The 18650-nt window shown below is 38.2% G+C and overlaps 1 protein-coding gene across 9 annotated transcripts in view; it reads right to left on the bottom strand.

Moving 5' to 3' along the window:
- Nucleotides 1-18650, bottom strand: part of BLM (BLM RecQ like helicase) — a 99858-nt gene that overhangs the window by 68330 nt on the left and 12878 nt on the right. For 8 of the 9 annotated variants that reach the window (XM_067697325.1, XM_067697333.1, XM_067697315.1 and 5 more), the window contains exons 2-5: nucleotides 7906-8007; nucleotides 6274-6974; nucleotides 4235-4397; nucleotides 1298-1419 (exon numbers count right to left, since the gene is read on the bottom strand). In XM_067697325.1, the coding sequence (XP_067553426.1) occupies nucleotides 1298-1419; nucleotides 4235-4397; nucleotides 6274-6974; nucleotides 7906-8003 (1084 nt within the window). In that variant the 5' untranslated portion in view covers nucleotides 8004-8007. The remainder of the gene's footprint in view (nucleotides 1-1297; nucleotides 1420-4234; nucleotides 4398-6273; nucleotides 6975-7905; nucleotides 8008-18650) is intronic. The other variant, XM_067697345.1, reaches the window with a different exon arrangement.

Raw genomic sequence — 18650 nt, forward strand, 5'->3', positions numbered from 1 at the left:
GGACTCTGTCCTTGCTCTCGTCCTCACTAACCATTTTAACCAGTGAAACTTAATGAGGCAGAAACAGTATACTGCAGTGGCTATCAATGTAAACTCAAGAGCCTTAAGACTGCTGGGTTCAAATCCTAGCTCTGCTGCTGTCTAACTCTATGACCATGAGTAATTATTTAACTCTCCTGTACCTGGGTTTCCTTATTTGTAAAACAGGATAACAGAAACCACCTTAAAGGATCACTGTGAGGATTAAATTAGTTAATATTAAGGCACTTAGAAGAGTGCCTACAACATCAGGTTTTTCAGGAACATCTCTAACAATAAACTCAGAGACCAAAATAAACAAAAAGAAATTCAGAGGAAGCAGGAACAACACACAGAGATCGCTACACATGTGCGTGTGCCTGCACACACACCCCCCATAAGTACAGCACCCATCAAACAAGGATAGAAAACGTTACAGAAATACTCAGAGAATACAACACAGCTCTTGGAAATTAATTTGATGAAAATGAAAAATTCCATCAAAGAGTTAATTTAAAAATTGAGGAAATCTCCCAGAAAGCAAAAAGGCAAGAGATGAAAAATAGAAAAGTTAATTAATGGACGTCTAATAGCCCAATAATTAAAGTTCCAAGAAGAGTGAAAGAGAAAAGAAAAAACAAAATAAAAAGGAATGATACCAGAAAAAATTTCAGAATAGAAGGACACAAATCTCTAGCCTAAAAAAGCCTCTGGGAAGTAGGAATCAGGAGTGGGAAAGGAGACAGCTGTTTTTCAAAGCCTTGTAGTGCTACTGGATTATTTATACCAGATATTTAATAGAAAAGTTAAAAATGAATTAGAGACAAATCAAACAAACAAAAAGTATTAAACTTCAAGCGGACACCAAGAATCAAACCCAGAGAACCAGGAGGATGAAAGGTCTAGAAACCAGTACCTATAGAGAAGAGGTAAAAGATCTAACATTATTTAGCGCTAGGCGCTTCAGACTTATCTCACAAAGATTAAAGTTACAGGAAGGCAAAATTTTGGTTCAGTAAGAGAAATAATTCATTGTCTATTTTGAAAACGTTACTTGTTAGAAAGTCACCTTGTGAGAAAACAAGTTTCTCGGTTTCTGAGCTGTTCGAGCAACAATGGTTAACCCATGGTGGTTGGTATTATGGATGATTCACTGTTACAGGAAAAGGAACTGAGCTCACCATCGTGTACTATACCGTCACAGGTTAAGAATACAATCTTATTTTGTTTTCATAAGTAAGCAGTTACAATATGTGTTATGTCCCAAACACTTTTGTACCATCATAGCTTGTGCTGGTTTCTTGATTAGGCTGCTTTGTAGTCATTTTCTCAGATTTTGACAAGTCTTCTGATATGCTAAGACCATCCTTGCTGTCAGAGGTGTCAAGATCCTTCAACACACTACAAATTAAAAAATATTAAACTGATCACAGTACAGACTAGACCAAATGCATACTTTTTCCTCTAATATTTTCCACAACTGGTCAGATGCTATGTGACAGAAAAGAGGAACATGTCTTTCTGTCTCCTCTATTCTAAAACCTCTTTAGCTGGCACTCAAAGTTTTCCATCTTTTGGCCCCAATATTATTTTTAATTAATTAATTAATTAATAATTTATTTCTGGCTGCATGGGTCTTCGTTGCTGTGCGCAGGCCCTCTCTATTGTGGCTAGCAGGGGCTGCTCTTTGTTGCAGTGCGCGGGCTTCTCATTGTGGTGGCTTCTTTTGTGGCAGAGCACGGGCTCTAGGCGCGTGGGTTTCAGTAGTTTTGGTATGTGGACTCAATAATTGTAGCTCACAGGCTCTAGAGCACAGGCTCAGTAGTTGTGGTGCACGGGCTCAGTTGCTCCGTGGCAGGTGGGATCTTCCCGGACCAGGGATCAAACCCGTGTGCCCCGCATTGGCAGGTAGATTCTTAACCACTTTGCCACCAGGGAAGACCCTGGCCCCAATATTAACACATATAAACATGGTCAGTCTGATTGGATATAAAAAATACTTTTTAAAAGTAACAAAATAAATAGTCCTAAAGGAGTATTAAAGAGAGGGTACTATGGCAATCCAAAGAAAGATAACACTTTCTGGAACTTGAGAAGGCTTTGCCAAGAAAGTAGGATTTGAGGAAACCTTGAATGATGGGTATGGAAAAGTGACAGCTTACAAAGGAGAGATAAAAAAGACAATTCTATTTACTCGATATTCAGGAATCAACTGTACTTTTCTAAAGCAGGATTTTGGAATGCAATCTTCTAACTAAATCAAAGAATGATGAATAACTATGTTATAAGTCTCATTAGGCTACTGAGCTTAGGGTTACTGTAAGAGCATTACTGGAGATAAAGCTGTAAAGGTAATTTGGGGTCTGAAGATGGAGGATTTTGAGGCCCAGCTAAAGAGGTTTAGGAATACAGGAGTTACAAAAACATGTTCTCTTTTCTGTCATATATTACCTGACCATTACACCTCTGAAATTAATTCAGAAGTCACAACCAGCACATTAAAATGAAATAAAATATAACAGAAAATTTGTGTGCACTGCACATATAGTATCATTTGTGAAAATTCTGTTTTAGTTTTATAATGTATACAAATATGTATACTAGGTTGTAATGGAAAAATATAGAGAGAATTTACCTTGGAAACAACCATTTTCCAACTGCTGAAGATCTAGGTAAAATAAATTATGGTATGAAAATTCATTAAATTATGTAGCCATTAAAAGGAATAAAAATAATGACTATGTAGCATTATGTAAAATGTTTTAAAAATAATGTTAAAAGAAAAGTAGATTGAAAAATTATAGCTACATGTTGATTATGGCAATGTAAAAATCATATACACATGTAGAGAAGAAACAAAACAATGTGGCTAGGGAACGGGGGAGGAACAAATTAGGAGAACAGAAACAAAATAGATAAGGAATAAGGATTTACTGTATAGCACAGAGCATTATACTCAATGTCTTGTAACAACCTATAATGGAATATAATTGAAAACAAAACAAAACAAAACTGAATCACTATGCTGTATACCTGAAACTAACACAATATTGTAAATCAACTAGACTTCAATTAAAAAAAAACAAAAAAACTTAATGTGGATACAGAAAATGTTCGGTTTGTTGGACTGTAAGACTACCAGTAAGTATCCTGTTAATGTGGTTACAATATTATCTGTGCAATACACACTTTTTTAATAAACAAAGAAAAAAGCCAGGCAGTCAACAGGGAACGGTATGGCCCAGAAAATAACCCTACACTGGATCTTAGTCCGTTTGCCGTTAATTATCACCCCAGACAATCCCCTGCTCCTCCTTAGGCCTCAATTGCTGCTCCTGTTAAAAGAGAATGCTGACGAATGCTATATGAACTGTTGCTCAGTTTTTTTCCTACAATTCTGTCTCAATTTCTACTGGGAGGTGAAAGAGGGGAGCTCTTACAGTTTTTCTGTTTTGTTGTCTAACAGCAATCATGCTTCAACCTTTCCCACCTCCTTTAACATCTCAACCCACCTGTTAAAACAAAAACCTAGAGAAAACTAGGTTATGCAGGCAAACACCTCCTTCCTGCCTTCAGGTGATATACTAGAGGGATTTGTTTCTCATCAAAATATGGTTAACAGCAGAGTATATACCAGACCACTCAACTGAACTGTGATTTAGACTGGGGTGAGGATGGAGGTAACAAAGACTATTAATATTTTCAGCTATTAATGAACTATAATGAACTATGTGGACTCTATTTTTCCCATAATACTACCACTTAACCACAATCATGTCACTAATTTACCAAAATTCAGTGAATGACAAATACAATGATCAATTCTATTTGGATTTTTTAAAAAGTAAAAACAAAAAAGACGAAAAAGAACACATTACATACTAAGCCACTTCACAAATAAGGTGTTAGTTTTGGGTCATTTCAGATACATGAGATTGGAAATACAGTATCTTTAGGACTATATTCCACATGCCAAGATCAATTACATAAAACTGTTTAGAGGTCCCATGTAATGAATCATAATGGAACTTTACAGCTTTAGAATACCAACAATTAAATAAAATATAAATAAATAGGGACTTCTTGATGCTTTCATTTGGATACAAAATAAATTGTGCAGAAGCATGAAATTAATCAATTTTGAGATGATACTACATAACTAAAATTACTTCAGCTACCCCAGAATCAATGTTTATTAATTAATAAACTATTTTACCTAGAGTATTTTAAAGAGGATGAAGAGGTTGAAGTCATTCCTTCTTCTGGAGAAGGTGGAACAAAATCTATGTCATAATCATCTTCATCAAGCTCAACACATGGAGATTTCTCAACTGAATGTAATTCCATTTCTTCCAAGTTTTTCTTCTTTTCACAATTATCTAAAGTACAAAAAAACAGCTGATAAACATAGGTTATTTTAATATTAATGAGACAGAAAGAACAGGGTGTGAGCACTTGTGAGCGCTCTGAGCAAGTCATAAGCACCACCACCACTCTGTGCAATACGAGTTCTCTCCTCTCACACGTTAGTGTTGCCTTGTTTCTTCATAAACGATGATTGAGTCAACTGGATTAAGTCCAATGAGTGCTGGATTGAGGCTGACGATTTGCTTAAGGATTTTCATGACTGTCTCCAGTTAAATTATGAAACCATCCTTATTATCAGTACTTCCGTTTCTCTATTTTTCATTCACACTTAAATAAGAGTGAAGTACAAGTAAGCCTGATAATTGTACAAACACTGTTGTTTATACAGATAAACAATCTCTACTTTACCACAAAGGTGTCTTAGTTATTTAAGTCTCCCAGAGTGTCTCTCTCTTGACTATGTGGGAACACACTGCCAAACTGTTGCTCTCTAGTTTACCTTTAACCAAATTTTCTCTTCATAAATAGCAACATGTTTGATTAGATTATAGTTTTGCTTATTATCAATCACTTTTCAGTCCTCTCTCACCCTATAGTAACCTTGATGGGATTCAGGTGTTTAAAAATATTAGTCTCATATTTACAACTGTTTCATAACGTGGGTACCTCCACATATGGCTAACGTCAGCTATTAAGTTCTAGACATCTAATAACTATGAGATCTAAACAGAAAACAATTTGCATGTAATTTAAAATACTTTAATAGCATGATTATATCATATTATACATCAACATTAGGTGGTACAAACCATAAAAGAATTATAACACAAAGGCTTAGTTTCACATCCCATTTCTACTACCAACCAGCCAGTAGACCATTAAGAAGCCATTTTAACTTCTATGGAGCTTCTTTTCTTTTCTTTTTATTGAAGTATAGTTGATTTACAATATTGTGCTAGTTTCAGGTGTACAGCAAAGTGATTCAGTTTTTTTTGCAGATTTTATTCCATTATAGGATATTACTAGATATTGGGTATAATTTCCTGTGCTATACAATAAATCCTTGTTGCTTATCTATTTTACATATAGTAGTTTGTATCTGTTAATCCCATATTCCTAATTTGTCCCTCCCCCTTCCCTCTCCCCTTTAGTAACCATAAGTTTGTTTTCTATGTCTGCAAGTCTGTTTCTGTTTTGTATATAGATTCATTTTTATTATTTTTTAGATTCCACATGTGATATCATATAGTATTTTTCTTTCTCTGACTTATTTCACTAAGCATTATATTCTCTACATATTTCTTTTTTTAAAAATTAATTAATTAATTATATTTATTTATTTGGCTGCATTGGGTCTTTGCTGTTGCACACGGGCTTTCTCTAGTTGTGGCGAGAGGGGGCTACTCTTCATTGCAGTGCGCGGGCTTCTCCCTGTGGTGGCTTCTCTTGTTACGGAGCATGGGCTCTAGGTGCGCAGGCTTCAGTAGTTGTAGTTCATGGGCTCTAGAGTGCAGGCTCAGTAATTGGGGCTCATGGGCTTAGTTGCTCCGTGGCATGTGAGATCTTCCTGGACGAGGGCTCGAACCTGTGTCCCCTGCACTGGCAGGCAGATTCTTAACCACTGCGCCACCAGAGAAGTCCCTCTACATATTTCTTCATATATAAAATCACGGAGCTATCCTTGTTGTTTACATAAATAGCAGAATAAAATCTTTCATTTCCTTAGTATGCCCTGCCTCAAGAACGTGGCCAACAGATGGTGCTTAGGATGTATAAGCACCTCTGCACATCCTAAGGACAAAAGCTAAATCATATTTGCTGCTGTTCCCAATGCCTAGCTTTGAATAAATACAACCTTTTGAAATGAAATAAAACAATAATTTTTACCTCTTTCCTCTCCCAAATGAGTTTTTAAAGGATGATTTTCCTGAGTATCTTCATTTATAAGCTCTTCGGAATTGGGGTCATCATCAATGCAAATCACATCACTATTTAACCATTCTGAGTCATCCTTCTGTTTCTTAGTCAAAAATGCCTGCTTGCTCTCAGAGGAGGAAGGAGTCAAATCAGTCTTTACTGTATTTGTTTTATCAAGGTGTGCTTTTAGAAAGTTCCTCTTAGACTTTTTTGATTTCTGAGCTGTGCTTACTCTTATGAAGTGGTTTTGGCGTGGTGTCACAAATGCTTTTGAATCTCCAGAAGTATCAAAGTCATCCATATCATCCCAATCACTGAAGGTAATAAGAGAATCTGATGAAGAACTAAATTCTAATTTCTTGAAAGTAGCATCGCGGGATTCCTTTACAAGCAGTGTGTTCTGGGTAGTGCATAAAACTTCCTGAGGAACCTGTGACAAATTTGGCAATAACGGTTTTGAACCAACTCTCTTAGTTTGCTGTCCAGCTGGAGTATTTTTAAAGTCATTGATCTTTGTCTGCTGATTTGTGGTGTGGGGAAAAGGTTCACTGAAGGAAAAGGCTTCAGTAATAGTAACATCTTTATCATTCAACACAGGAGCTTTTGCTACTGACACACTAGTTACACACACATCATTGGCTGAAGATACTTTCTTTTTAAAAGTGAAACCTCTGAAAAATAATCGAAAAACTGAATTAGATGGATTAATTTCAACAAACCCAGCAAGTATACAAAACCCAGCAAGTATACAAAACAAAACCCTAATTTATATAACAACTTACTTCCTTGCATCACAAATGAGCGAGCGAAGAATCTATCTCCCTCTCTGATTTTAAAATGTGTAAGGTAACTTAAATTATGCTTTGTATGCTCTGATTCTTCCTATTCAGAAGCTAATTATTCAGCTTTGAGAGTATCTGGACCATTCCTACTACTTTGTTTCTCAGGCTCATAGTCCTTAATTAATAGCCTCTCCAGAGGGAGGGGACGGAGTAAGCGAAAAAACGTGGCTACTTGTTTCTACTCTGATAAAAGTTTTATGGGGAAGAGTCAAAAACTGCCAGCTATGCTGAAATCTGAAAGACAAGTGAAAGAGGCAAGAGTCCTGGACATCGGATGGATTTAGTGACATGAAGGTCAATGGTGACTTTGAAGTCAAGCACACAGAATGGTGTCTAGAATCTGGTAAGGGCACAATAAAGATTATAAAATGTTAGGTACTGTTAGAAGGAGTTTGGAATATAGCTTGGAGGAAAGAACAGAACTGGAGAGCTATAGTTTCCTTAGAAATGGTTTTTGAAAAGGATATAAAATTATATTAAAATATTAAAAACACCGATCTGCCCAAATTTACACGATTTGTATTCATTCATTCAATGAATATTTACTGAACAAAAACCATGTGCTAGAAACCATGCAAAGGTGCTGAACAATACATTACCTAGCATTGCTAAAACATGCGCTACCATTAATTTGCAAAGTAGGAAAATCACTGACCCTCTCAGCTTCATTTCCTCATCTCTACAATGAAAGAGTTGAAAGAGATGGTATTTCACTTGTGTGTTAGTGCCTGGATGGAAGCAAACCAACCAAAATACTTACGAAGATTTTGGTTTTGAAGGACTTAATTTATTATTAAGTTTTCTGGCTGAATGACGTTCCAGTTGCTCCTGTAGATTATTTTGAGGAACAGCAGCCATGATCCTAAAAAGTGAGAGAAAAAAATATCAGTGGAGTTACGCACTTTGCATTAATCACACTATTTATTGGGGGGTAGAGCACTGTTCCAACTGTGTCCAGAGTAATGACGTTTTTTTTTGTTTTTTTTGGTCAAAAAACTGTTTTGACATTTACAACCGGTAACATTTGAAATATATAATCTTTCACCTTTTTTTTTTTTTTTTTTTTGCGGTACGCGGGGCCTCTCACTGTTATGGCCTCTCCCGTTGCGGAGCACAGGCTCCGGACACGCAGGCTCAGCGGCCATAGCTCACGGGCCCAGCTGCTCCGTGGCACGTGGGATCTTCCCGGACTGGGGCACGAACCCGTGTCCCCTGCATCGGCAGGCGGACTCTCAACCACTGCGCCACCAGGGAAGCCCTATAATCTTTAACTAACTGAAGTCTCACTTAAATAGCAAATGACCTGGTTTTCCCCCAATGCTAAAATAAGCACAAAAGACATTAGGGAAGGGCTTATTAGGAAAAGGCTTGCAGAAAAATGGGACCTGGCCTAGGCTTGAAGCATAAATGGAAGCCGAATGGGAGTGAGGTGGGAGAAAATGATCAAAGCACACTGAAAACCCAAAGAACAAAGGAATAATTGAATTCTCTTCCTAAGGGGAAAATCGGGAAAAGAAGGAAGAGCACCACCAATGACAGCAATGGTTTACCAGCAAGATACCGTGCTTCATAATTACCTAGTTTCAACCTGAAAGAACACTTTTACCAAGCATATTTACACCTCTTGTGTAACAAATTGTGACAATGCTGAGCTACTGCCTGGGATAATGTGTAGCTTAAGCCACCTTAAAATTACTGGGGCCAAAGGAAGATGGGATAGCAGAATATACGGCTAGTAAACAATGCTCATTCATTTGAGCTGAGAGTTATAACCCTCTTTCCCATTCTATGTTTACCAGAGATCTCCTTTTATTTTATGCCATATATCTTAGAAGGAAGGATTAACAATACTAAATGATATTCATGGAAATATGAAGTTTTACATATATCATACTCCACTCGCTAATTATTAAAATAAGCTATGTTTAACAACTGCTTTACTTTAGATAACAGTGAAAAAAGAAAAACTTGGTAGAAAGTTCCACTGGGAAATCTCCATGTGTTGAGCTTGATGAAGATGATTATGATATAGATTTTGTTCCACCTTCTCCAGAAGAAGGAATGATTTCTGCCTCTTCTTCCTCTTTAAAATGCTTTAGGTGAAACAGCTAATTAATAAACACTGAATAATTCACACTGATATGTGAATTATATCTTAATAATGTTGTTACCAACCCACCACCCACTTTCAACATTTATCAACTCATCAACTATTATCAGCTCATCCAATACTGTTTCATCTGTACACACATCCTAAGGTCCTCACTTCACCATTCTAGAAGTCAACCTCCCAAAATAGTGATATTTTAATTCTGTCATTCCTTCTTGATTCATTAGCTGGAATAGTTCTATCAAGAGAAATGTTCTCTGATCTATTATTTTGTTAGCCAGTGGTACAGCTGACATAGAAAAGACAGGATAAATGTTGGATTCTTTTCCTTTATTTATTAGTTTTCAAAATAATGAGTTAATTCTCTAGCAGCCTCTAATGGTTGTGAATCTTCTTCTCAGCATCATTATAAACTCATGAATTAACCATTAGGTATGTTTTAATCCAATATAATTATCATCCTTATCGATTCTGAAACTGTTTCACGTTTGCCCAGTGGGAGCCTTTCCAGGTTGACTCTTCAGTACTTTTGACATAAACTTAGTAGGTTTTGAGAGCTTCCTTACTAACTGGAATGAAAAGACACCCCAGACTTATCTTGTGCATTTTTTTGTCCCAGACTTAGAATCAGCCATTTCCCCAAGGAGCCCTGATTTTTATTTTTAGTGGTGAATATTTTAAGACCACAGTCCCTGCACATCCAAAGGCACCTCTCCATTTTACATCCAGTTTAAAAGCACTGGCCTTTCACTGAAGTATGCTCTCTCCAAGGTCCTGTCCAATATGGAAGTTTTTCACAGAATAAATGATAAAGAGTGAAGTCACACTACTGCCCTCTCAACATTTCAACCTCAAACGATTAGATGGCTGACACGGAGGCAGAGGCACACAGTCCTTCAGCCTTAACACAAAGCAGGACAAAATGGTCCATGGCATCATTACTTAACCTTTCCCCACATTCCTTCTAAGTTTGTATTGTTCCTGTCTCAACTTTCTACAATTTTTCATACCTTATTTATTTTTATATCAAAACTGGCCATGGTATTCTTTTTTTTTTTTTAGAAAGAGGGTTTATTTATTTATTGGCTGTGCCATGCGGCATGCAGGATCTTGGTTCCCTGACCAGGGATCGAACCCGTGCCCCCCTGAAGTGAAAGCACTGCGTGCTAACCACTGGACCACCAGGGGATTCCCCTAGCCATGGTATTCTAATAGAGTTTTCCAATATTATTCCACAGTACGATTTGATATGCATGTTTAGTCATCTCAATAGTACATGTGTTTGATTCGTAACTGTAGTGACACATTATGGATTCATAGTTGGCAATGTAGTCAACCTTAACCCTGGGGCACCCTTCCCTATTTTCAAGCTACACTGCTCTTTGGTTATTCCCACAGGGTAGCATCCTCTAGTCAGTCATATTCTGAAGCATGGTAGCAAGTACACAATTTTCCTTCTCAACAGCCTTCAGCAGTAATGCTTTTAAGGAGTTAGTGAGTACTGAGAAGCAAAAAATATCAATAAAATTGTTTGACACGCAAAAAAATTGTTCATCAACAGCAAAGATCAGTGATACAAAATTAAAAGAAGAAAATAAATGGAAAATAAATAGAGACTAGTGCAAAGTTTCACAATACTAAAGGGGATGAACAATGAGAGCCCAGAAACGGATAAGACTTCTGAATTAGACTCACCACAAAAATCACAAGTATAATTTGGAAAATGATTAAAAATTTCTCTCATGTACATGAAGGAAGTTATCATGGCATTGTAAAACAATATAAATAAGTAAAAAGCTGATTGAACAGTGCAAAAAAAATTATTGACTGAAACAAGTAAACTAGAAAACCATATCCATACATAGTAAGAATAAATAAATCAATGAAAAAAAGGTATGAGAGAATGACAACAATCTAGGGCTGGAATATAAAAAATATATCCAGCGAATGAGACTTCTTGAAGTAGTAAAAGAAACCATTCACAAATAATAAATGATTAAAGGAGTCCTATCTCAACAGTATCTTGAACAAATAAAAATAATTCAGGCCAGAAATTGAGAGGACCTTTATTGAACCAGATAAGACTAAGACATAGTCTCCTGAAATTAAACTAAAGGGCAACATTCTTTTTAAAACCCTACAAGTGGCTAAGCAAGAAACATATCACATTTACAGTAACAAACAGAATTACTTCTAACTACTTCTCTGATCTTAAGTATATGTCTCAATATAGTTTTACTTATGTATATAACTGCATGAACAACATTCAAATAGAGATATAGAACATTTTTAGCATATCAGTATGCTTTCTTGTGCCTTTTCCCAGTTAATACACCCCAGATATAACCATTAACTGACTTATTCACCATAGGTTAGTTTTGCCTATTCCTGAACTTATATGGATATACGGAATCACACAGTATGTATTATCAATGCATATTTGAAATGGCACCTGTTAAACTCAAAACATTTCTAACAGATATATTAAAACATAAAATTAGAAGTACTTAAAATCAAGACCCAATACAATATCTTATATTTTACAACAGGGATGAATCCATTAAAAATAGGGGCTAAAATGAGACTGTTCTCTTATTTTCACTCTCATGGTAGACATTCTTACCAATGCAAAGATATTCAAAAAGGGAAATACTAGAAAAGAAGAGATGAGGATATCATACATGTAGACAATTCGATTATATACCAACACAATTCAAAGAAAATCAGTCGTAACAATAGATAATTAAAACTTCAGTAAAGTGGGTAAATAAAAGATAAATATAAACCCACAAAAGTCAAATGCATTCTCATGTAGTAGTAATAACGAGCTAGAAAATATAATTTTTAAAAAGCATTCAAACTGGGCTTCCCTGGTGGCGCAGTGGTTGGGAGTCTGCCTGCTGATGCAGGGGACACGGGTTTGTGCCCCGGTCCGGGAAGATCCCACATGCCGCGGAGCGGCTGGGCCCATGAGCCACGGCCGCTGGGCCTGCGCGTCTGGAGCCTGTGCTCCTCAACGGGAGAGGCCACAGCAGTGAGAGGCCCGGGTACCGCAAAAAAAAAAAAAAGCATTCAATCAACAATAGCAACGAAAAACATTAAACTACCAATTAACCTAACAAAAGACATACATCTTCATGATATAAAGAAAATGACCAAATATTACTAGGATAAATAAAGATTTGGATAGAGAAATATTTCATGTTCTTAAATGAAAGCTTTAAGTATCACAAAGGTAACAGTTTTTCATAAATTAATTTGTGAGTTCAACAAAATTCCAATTAAAACACCACAAGAACATTTCACAAAACTCAACAAAAACACTTCTAAAATTCATTTGACAAAAGCATGAAACAAGAATACTAAATAACAATGGGTGGGAACTAGCATTAGAAATATTATAATCATATTAAATGTAACTAATTTAAATGGCATGGTACTCAGCTTTTTTTTTTTTTTTAAACATTTATTTATTTATTTGGTTGCACTGGGTCTCAGTTGCAGCAGGCAGGCTCCTTAGTTGTGGCTCACGGGCTCCTTAGTTGCAGCATGCAGGTTCCTTAGTTGTGGCATGCAAACTCTTAGTTGCAGCATGCATGTGGGATCTAGTTTCCGGACCAGGGATCAAACCCAGCCCCCTGCTTTGGACACGGGTTCGACCCCTGGTCCAGGAAGATCCCACATGCCGCAGAGCAACTAAGCCCGTGCACCACAACTACTGAGACTGTGCTCTAAAGCCTGCGAGCCACAACTACTGAGCCTACGTGCCACAACTACTGAAGCCCGTGCAACTAGAGCCCGTGCTCCACAACAAGAGAAGCCACTGCAATGAAAAGCCTGCGCACCGCAATGAAGAGTAGCACCCGCTCGCCGCAACCAGAAAAAGCCCGTGCTCAGCAACGAAGACCCAACGTAGAAAGAGAGAGAGACAGAGACAGAGACAGAGAAAACCCTAGTCTCCAAAATAGTGTTTAATGAGAGAAACATAACAAAATAGGGTAATCAATATTTAACAAATGTTATTGGCATAATCAGTATGCAATATATTCTACATCAGGAGTTGGCAAAACTATGATTCACAGGCCTGTTTGTTCACATACTGCCTAAGGCTACTTTAGCACCATAGTTGGGAAGTCACGACAGAGAATGGTCTGCAAAGCCTAAAATATTTACTATCTGATCCTTTACTGAAAAGGCTTATTGACAATTATTCTAGATTATTGCTGGATAAAATAAGAAACTATTAAATACAGGGTGAGGAATAGATTGGGAGTTTGAGCTGTGTACACACAGCTATATTTAAAATAGATAACCAGGGACTTCCCTGGTGGTACAGTGGTTAAGAATCCGCCTGCCAATGCAGGTGACATGGGTTTGATCCCTGGTCTGGGAAGATCCCACATGCCACGGAGCAACTAAGTCCGTGTGCCACAACTACTGAGCCTGCACTCTAGAGCCCACGAGCCACAACTATTGAGCCCACGTGCCACAACTACTGAAGCCCACGCGCCTAGAGCCTGTGCTCCACAACAAGCGAAGCCACCACAATGAGAAGCCCATGCACCGCAACAAAGAGTAGCCCCCGCTCGCCACAACCAGAGAAAGCCCACGTGCAGCAACGAAGATCCAATGCAGTCATAAATAAATAAATAGATAGACAGATAGATAACCAACAAGGGCCTACACTACAGCACAGGGAACTCTGCTCAATACTCTGTAATAACCTAAATGGGAAAAGAATTTGAAAAAGAATAGATACATGTTTATATAGAACTGAATCACTTTGCTGTACACCTGAAACTAACACAACATCGTTAATCTACTATACTCCAATACAAAATAAGAATTAGGGCTTCCCTGGTGGCGCAGTGGTTGAGAGTCTGCCTGCCGATACAGGGGACACGGGTTTGTGCCCCGGTCCGGGAAGATCCCACATGCCGCAGAGCCGCTAGGCCCGTGAGCCATGGCCGCTGAGCCTGTGTGTCCGGAGCCTGTGCTCCGCAACGGGAAAGGCCACAACAGTGAGAGGCCCGCGTACCGCAAAACAAACAAACAAACAAACAAACAAATAAAATAAGAATTAAAAATAGAAAACAAAAAAATAAATAAATAAAATAAATTATTAAATACAGTAAATCTCTGACAAGAAGTTAAAATGATCAGGCCAAAAGTGGGAACCCAGAGAGGTAAGGAGAGCATTGACAGTTGTTTTTGTCCTGAGGACAGCTGTCTGATCCTGAGAATCTGAACATCAGTTTTGCTAGCCTTGGAGGAAAAAGATGGACAGAATCAAAGTTAGGGCACAACCATGGTGGGAAATGTTCCCCTATAAAACCAGCACCCCAAAGGGCTATACCACCTGGGCAAAGGTAAACCAAAATTAAACCTCACTTCTATCCCCAGGTATCTATAAGTAAAGTTATCAATTGCTGAGGGACTGAGTGGGAGAGACTCTGAAACCACAAACCTGAGAATCTTCTGAACCCAATTTTTATCACCCACATATTTTTAAAAAAATCCAAGTCATGAATTTAGATTAAAGTGATCCTAACTCCAAGGCGTCTTCCAAATGCAAATGCAAAAATGTCTCTGGAGGACTATGCCTTTATCTTAGGCCTTAAATAGTTCCCACAACAAGACAATACATAGCAAATACAGACAAAAATTGTCAACCACACAAGTAAACAAGGCACCAGGAATGAGAACTAGTTGTAACAGAAATAGTCAAACAGTATCAGACATAGCAGTATAAAGCAATTAAACTTATGTTTACAAAAATAAAAGACAAGCTTGAAAATATCTACAGTAAACAGAAAACTATAAAGTTGACCTTGCCAGAACTTTTAGGAATGAAAGATACAATAACCAAGATTCAGAATTCAACAGATAGATTTACCAGTAGACTACACACAGCTAAAGAGATCATTAGTAAAGTGGGGGGAAAACCAGAAGAAAGTATCCAGGATCTGGCTCCATGGATTTCTCACATTCTTACATGGTCCAAGCCTTCTGAGCAAAGGACATGTGAAGTAGCAGATGGTCTTGGCTGCTGTATTCCTCTGGTGACATTTGGAGTCACACTTCCCCCAGAGACATCTCACAGTAGTAAAGATAAAGCCCTTTCTTTTCTCTCCCTGGAGACACTTCTCTACATTCAAGATAATAATCCTCAAGGCTCCTTCCCCTCTCATCCAGGGGAGATTTGCCTACATTCTAAGGTAAAAAGTGCTCTCTCTGGAAGGGAGTTTGTGCAGATGTGCCGGAAACCCTCGAGTGTTCAGAGTTTCTGAATTTTGGGGTTTCTTTCCTGTGATGCACTCAACTGTATATAAGGTATCATCTAGCCCTTATCACACCACCCTGTGGGAATTAGGGTGTAGGGAATGGATGCAAGGTATTGCTGCAATAAACCATCTGTATCTCTGACCCAGGGGTCTTGTGTCTCGTCAGCACATGTGTAAACATTTATGTGCATGTCTGTGTGTGTGCACGCGCGCATATAAATAACTGTTAGAGGCTGACTTGTTAGCTTAAAAGTAGGGTAAATTTTAAGATTCCCACAGTTTCTGACTTAATAGATGCATACATGGAAAACTAAAGAAAGAGATGGAAAATATGAGGAGTTAAAAGACATGGGAGATAGAGTAAGAAAGTCTAACATAAATCTAGCTAGAAATCTAGTTCCAGAAAAAGAGGAGAAACTGGGGCAGAATATTTTAAAAGATAATAGCTGGGATATTTCCAAAATGAAAGACACAAATCCTCAGATTCAAGAAAGCAAACAGTGATTTCCCTGGTGGTGCAGTGGTTAAGAATCCACCTGCCAATGCAAGGGACATAGGTTTGAGCCCTGGTCCGGGAAGATCCCACATGTCACGGAGCAACTAAGCCCATGCACCACAACTTCACTCGCTGCAACTAGAGAAAGCCCGCACGCAGCAACGAAGACCCAACACAGCCAAAAATAAATTAATTAATTAATTTTTTAAAAAAAGAAAGAAAGCAAACAAATTCTGAACAGGACAGAGAAAAATAAATCCACACCAAAATACATCATTGTGCAAAATTTGGGGTTCTTTTTGGTTGTAACAAGCAGCTTGTTGGATCTTAGTTCCTCAACCAGAGATTGAACCTGGGCCCTGGCACTGAAAGCACTAAGTCCTGGGACGTCCCTGGTGGTCCAGTGGTTAAAACTCCATGCTTCCAATGCAGGGGGGTGCGGGTTCTACCCCTGGTTGAAGAACTAAGACTCCACATGCCATGAAGCACAGCCAAAAAAAAAAAAAGAAAGTAAACATCGAGTTCTAACCACTGGACTTCCAGGGATTTCCCCTCATTGTGCAATATTTGGACAGATAACTGATTTCTCTTCAGCAAAATTGGAAATCATAAGACAGTGGAATATAACACAACATTGTAAATGACCTATACTTCAATTAAAAAAAAAAAAGACAACGACGACAGTGGAATATCTTCAGTCTGCTGCGAGTAACCTAGAACTTTTCCCCCAGCAAAAATATCCTTCAACAATTGAGACTGAATTGCATAAGGGTGAATTTTATGGTATATAAATTATATCCCAATAAACCTTTTATTTTTAAAACTGGCTATAATAAAAGCAACAGATAAAGTGTTGGTGAGGATGTGGAGAACTTGGAACCCTTATCCATTGCTGCTGGGAATGTAAAATGGTGCAGCTGCTTTGGAAATCAGTCTGGCAGTTCCTCAAAAAGTTAAACACAGAGTTACCATATGATCCAGCAATTCTACTCCTAGATATATACACAAAAAAACTGAAAACAGGGCTTCCCTGGTGGCGCAGTGGTTGAGACTCCGCCTGCCGATGCAGAGGACATGGGTTCGTGCCCCGGTCTGGGAAGATCCCACATGCCGCGGAGCGGCTGGGCCCATGAGTCATGGCCGCTGAGCCTGCGTGTCCGCAGCTTATGCTCTGCAATTGGAGAGGCCACAACAGTGAGAGGCCCGCGTACCACAAAAACAAAAAACAAAAAACTGAAAACAGGTATTCCAACAAATACTTGTATCTGAATGTTCACAGAGGCATTATTCATAATAGCCAAAAACTAGAAACAACCCAAAGTCCATCAACTGATGAATGAATGGATAAAGGAAATGTGTATATCCATATGGAATATTATTTGATCATACAAAGGAATGACCAAAGCATACTGATAAGTGCTACAATAATGATGAACCTTGAAATATTATGGTAAGAGAAAAAAGCCAGGGCTTTCCTGGTGGCGCAGTAGTTGAGAGTCCGCTTGACGATGCAGGCGATGCAGGGGACATGGGTTCGTGCCCCGGTTTGGGAAGATCCTGCATGCTGTGGAGCGGCTGGGCCCGTGAGCCATGGCCGCTGAGCCTGCGTGTCTGGAGCCTGTGCTCCGCAACGGGAGAGGCCAGAGCAGCGAGAGGCCCGCGTATCGCAAAAAAAAAAAAAAAAAAAAAAAAAGCCAGTCATAAGGAACCACATATAGTATGATCCCATTTATATGACATGTCCAGAATGAGCAAACCTGTAGAGTAATTAGTGACTGCCGGCCGGCGGTGCGGGGGGCGGGGGTGGTTGCTGGTTAGATTGGGGGTTAATGGCTAGGGGTGTGGGGTTTCTCTTCAGGCTGACAAAGCTGTTCTAAAATTGAGTGTGACAACTGCTGCACAAGCTTATGAATATACTAAAAGCCTCTGAATTATACATCTAAAATGGGTGAATTTTATGGTGTGTGAGTTATATCTCAAAAGAGTTGTTATTAAAAAAAATCAAGGCAAAATAAAGACATTTTCAGATCATCAAAAACCAATAGTTTGTCACCAGCGGACTCTCATTAGATGAAATTCTAAAGGATGTACTTTGAGGTAGTAGAAAAGTGAGCCTGGGTGGAAGTTCTCAGATGATAGCTGGACTGAAGGACAAAGAAAGTGGTAAATATTAGGTTAAATTTATGGAAACCTTGCCTGTGCAAAACAACAACAATGATGTCCTCTGGGGTTAAAAAAAAATAGTTAAAATACCCAACAATAATGACCCATAAGTGAGGAGGGAGGTAAAGAGAGTGAATGTGTTCCAAGGCCTTTGTATTGCCTGGGAGTGTAAGGTGTTGATAAGCTTTAGACTTGGAGAGGATAAATATGCATGTTGTACTTTCTAGAGTAACTACTAAAGAACAAAAACAGAGCATGTAACTTAAAATCTACAAGGGGAAATGATTTTTTTAAAAAACACTTCACCTGTAAGAAAGCTACATAAAAGGGGAAGAAAGGAAAAATATAATACAAAGAAAAAAATAAGGTAGTAGATTTTAATCCAAAAATTTATGAATTATAATAAATATAAACAGACTAATTGCCTTGATTAAAAGATTACAATCGAATTT

The sequence above is a fragment of the Pseudorca crassidens genome, chromosome 1, assembly GCF_039906515.1.
Source record: "Pseudorca crassidens isolate mPseCra1 chromosome 1, mPseCra1.hap1, whole genome shotgun sequence".
NCBI classification, from domain to species: Eukaryota; Metazoa; Chordata; class Mammalia; order Artiodactyla; family Delphinidae; genus Pseudorca; species Pseudorca crassidens.